The sequence below is a fragment of the Salvia miltiorrhiza genome, chromosome 2, assembly GCF_028751815.1.
Source record: "Salvia miltiorrhiza cultivar Shanhuang (shh) chromosome 2, IMPLAD_Smil_shh, whole genome shotgun sequence".
Taxonomy (NCBI): domain Eukaryota; kingdom Viridiplantae; phylum Streptophyta; class Magnoliopsida; order Lamiales; family Lamiaceae; genus Salvia; species Salvia miltiorrhiza.
Window position 1 is genome coordinate 13,386,427 of NC_080388.1, and position 3,337 is coordinate 13,389,763.

Below are 3,337 nucleotides of genomic sequence, written 5' to 3' on the forward strand. Positions count from 1 at the left end.
CAGAAAGCCATTCCCAAAGAAGTCAAGCTCAAGAGCTCAAAAGCCACTGGGGTTGATTCATGCTGATGTGTGTGGGTCAATAAATCCAAGTTCACTCGGTAAAAATAATTATTTTCTGCTCTTCATTGATGATTTTTCTAGAAAAACGTGGGTATATTTCTTGAAGCAGAAGTCAGAAGTATTTGATGCATTCAAGAAGTTCAAAGCTGCCGTCGAGAAGGAGAGCGGACAACAAATCAAGGCCCTAAGGTCCGATCGAGGGGGAAAATTCACATCCAAGGAGTTCTTGGAGTTTTGCGAAGCAAATGGAATTCGGCAGCCACTGACAGTTCCGAGATCTCCCCAACAGAACGGTGTGGCGGAAAGGAAAAACAGAACAATCATGGAGATGGCGAGGAGCATGCTAAAGACGAAGAATCTGCCTAAAGAGTTTTGGGCCGAAGTAGTGGCGTGCGCGGTGTACCTTTCCAACCGATCGCCGACAAGGAGCGTGTGGGGAATGACTCCGCAAGAAGCCTGGAGCGGGAGAAAGCCAGGAATTTCCCACCTAAAGGTATTTGGGAGCAAAGCCTACGTGCATGTACCAGATGAGAGAAGGAAGAAGCTCGATGACAAAAGTGAAGCATTCATATTTATCGGGTACGACTCTAACTCTAAAGGCTATAAGTTATATAATCCAAATACCAAGAAAACAGTGATAAGTCGAGACGTGGAGTTCAACGAAGAAGGAGTCTGGGATTTCAGCTCCAACGGTGACTTCACCTACATCCCACAGTTAGAAGAACAAAGAGCAGAAGAGCAAGTTGGAGAAGTCCAACAAGAGCCAGTGACTCCACCAGCTTCACCAGTGCCAGTCACTAAAGACTCGCCACCATCTTTCTTAACTGAAAGAGCCACACCACGAGCAAGAAGTTTGGGCGAGATATATGAGGATACTGAAAGGTTAGAAGATCTTACCTTGTTTTGCCTATCTGTTGATTATGAACCTGAAGCAGCAAATAGTGAAAATTGGCGAGTTGCAATGGACGAAGAGATCAAAGCTATAAACAAGAATGATACGTGTGAGCTCGTGACACTACCGGAAAGGCACAAGACCATTGGAGTCAAGTGGGTGCATAAGGTTAAGAAGAATTCCAAAGGTGATGTTGAAAGATATAAAGCAAGGCACGTTGTGAAAGGATTTCGCCAAATTTAGAAGTTTACTCGGAATGAAAAATCAAGTTTAAGGGGGAGTGTTGGAATATAAAAAATAAACTTGATTTTTTAAGTGAAGATATGTGTATTAGAAATATCTAGAATGAAGATATTTGTATTAGAAATATCTAGAATCAAGATATTTTAAGAAGAAAAAGAAAGAAAGAAAAATATAGAGAATTCTAGAAAAAGTGACTAAGTGAAGATATTTTGTAATAGTAAAATAAGTATAAAAATCTAGATAGAAATCGAGAGAATTCTAGAATTCTCACTTGATTACTATATATATGTGGAGGTTGTATCAATTGTAGATAATGAAGTGAATTGAAGAAAAATTGTGTTCGTAAACAACAATCCTCCCACTCAAATTCCTAAGCACACACACGTCCACAACCAATTTCTCTAAATTTCCTCCTACCAATTAAATAAATTCTCCATTATATATTTTCTTATATTCCAACAGGTTCAACTAAACTCCCGAAGTCCTTAATTTCGTGCAATTAGCCCTTCCCGAATTAACGGCCGTTTAACACCGTTAGCTATTTTAATTTTTTTTATTTCATTGGTGGTGGGACCCACGCCTTCTTCTTCGCCAAGCTCGCTGGAAACACGTTGGAAAACACGCCGGCGATGATCCCTAGATTTAGAGGCGGCGACCATCGATTCTCTGTTCCGAAGGTGTTGATATTAAGGTTTTGCAGCCACTATTGTCAAAGTCGATAGTCTTGTAGAAAAGGACCTGGAGGAGGTAGGCGGCGAGCTTTGGGTCGGCTGTCAGATTTTCAGATCAGGAGTGGTGGTTGTTCACTGGTTTCTCAACAACAGCGGCGGCGGCGCTCGGAGCGAGAAAGGGAGACGGAGATTGAAGATGAGTGAGAGAGAGGGCTAATATGTGGATTCCTCGATTTTGTGTTTCAGAGTTTGGAAGAGAGAGGTGCGATCGGACAGGAAGCGGTGCCTGGGTTGGGCACGGCCTCGCCGGGGAAGCAGCCACCGCGACGGCGGTGAAATCTGAGGAAGAAGAGGGCTGATCGAGTTTGATGAGGGGCGGTGATATTTGCGAGATTTCCGAACACAACAATGGATTGGCTACTGATTTTCGAACACAATCGATGGTTAACACATTTCGGCGTGTTTCCGGCGAGTTTCCAGTGAGTTTTCCGACGTGGGTCCCACCACCAACAAAAAAAAATAGTTAACGATGTTAAACGGTCGTTAAGTTGGAGAGGCTAATTGCGCGAAATTAAGGACTTCGGGGGTTTAGTTGAACCGACCTTGACCATAGGGTGCTAGAGGTGATAAGGGCCCCTATGTTAGGGGCGTATTTAATACTTAACCCAAATTTATATTGCAAAATTCGATATGACGTAATTATAACAATTATATATATTTTGACAAGGTGAAACAGATTTCATATACTATAGAAGATTAAGCACACAAGCGTACACATAAATGCGCTTTATGATGATGCTCAAGTTTTTGTAAAATTTGATCACTAGGAAAATCTCAATATTGTAGCAAATGCAATCCAAAAGACGCAACCAATGGAGAGAATCAATGTTGGAGAAATTGAAGAAGAGCCAACTCAAGAGGAAGAAAAGAAACATTCACCCGAGAAAAAAAAATAGCGTTTAGAAACCAAAGATCTACGATGGAGTTGCAGCCTACAGAACCTCAAAAGAAAAAAAGAAGAGTAGCCAAGAAAAAGTTTGATGACTATATTGAAATTACAAGTGACAACGATCTTCCGCTGAACAACATTCTGACGCAAACCAAAACTAAGAAGAAAAGATCCCCAATCGTCAAAATCAAAGTAGAAAAGATTTAAAATTCATCTTGCTCCATAGTTAGATAATTTATGACATTTTTAATAGATTTTTTTTGCATTTTTATTTAGACTTATATTATGAATATTACTTTCTTACATTTAAATTTATTCATTAATAGTTTCATTGATTCATTTTTTAAATTATAATTATAGTCAAACGAATAAATCAATTTAATAAATACAATTAATTAATAAAATTATTCAAAACTATATATCAAATGTATTTTATTTTCATAGTATAAAATCACATGTGTCTGCTAGTCCCTCCAAATGAGCTTACTTTGTCCAGTACTTCCATTTGTTGAGAAAGATAGT

At 39.5% G+C, this 3,337-nt stretch overlaps 1 protein-coding gene across 1 annotated transcript in view; it reads left to right on the plus strand.

The window, feature by feature from the left end:
- LOC131008019 (uncharacterized) overlaps nucleotides 1–1,195 on the plus strand; it is a 3,115-nt gene extending 1,920 nt beyond the window's left edge. Inside the window, exon 3 of the mRNA XM_057934923.1 lies at nucleotides 996–1,195. Coding sequence (XP_057790906.1) covers nucleotides 996–1,195 — 200 coding nt within the window. The remainder of the gene's footprint in view (nucleotides 1–995) is intronic.
- Nucleotides 1,196–3,337: the final 2,142 nt, after the last annotated feature.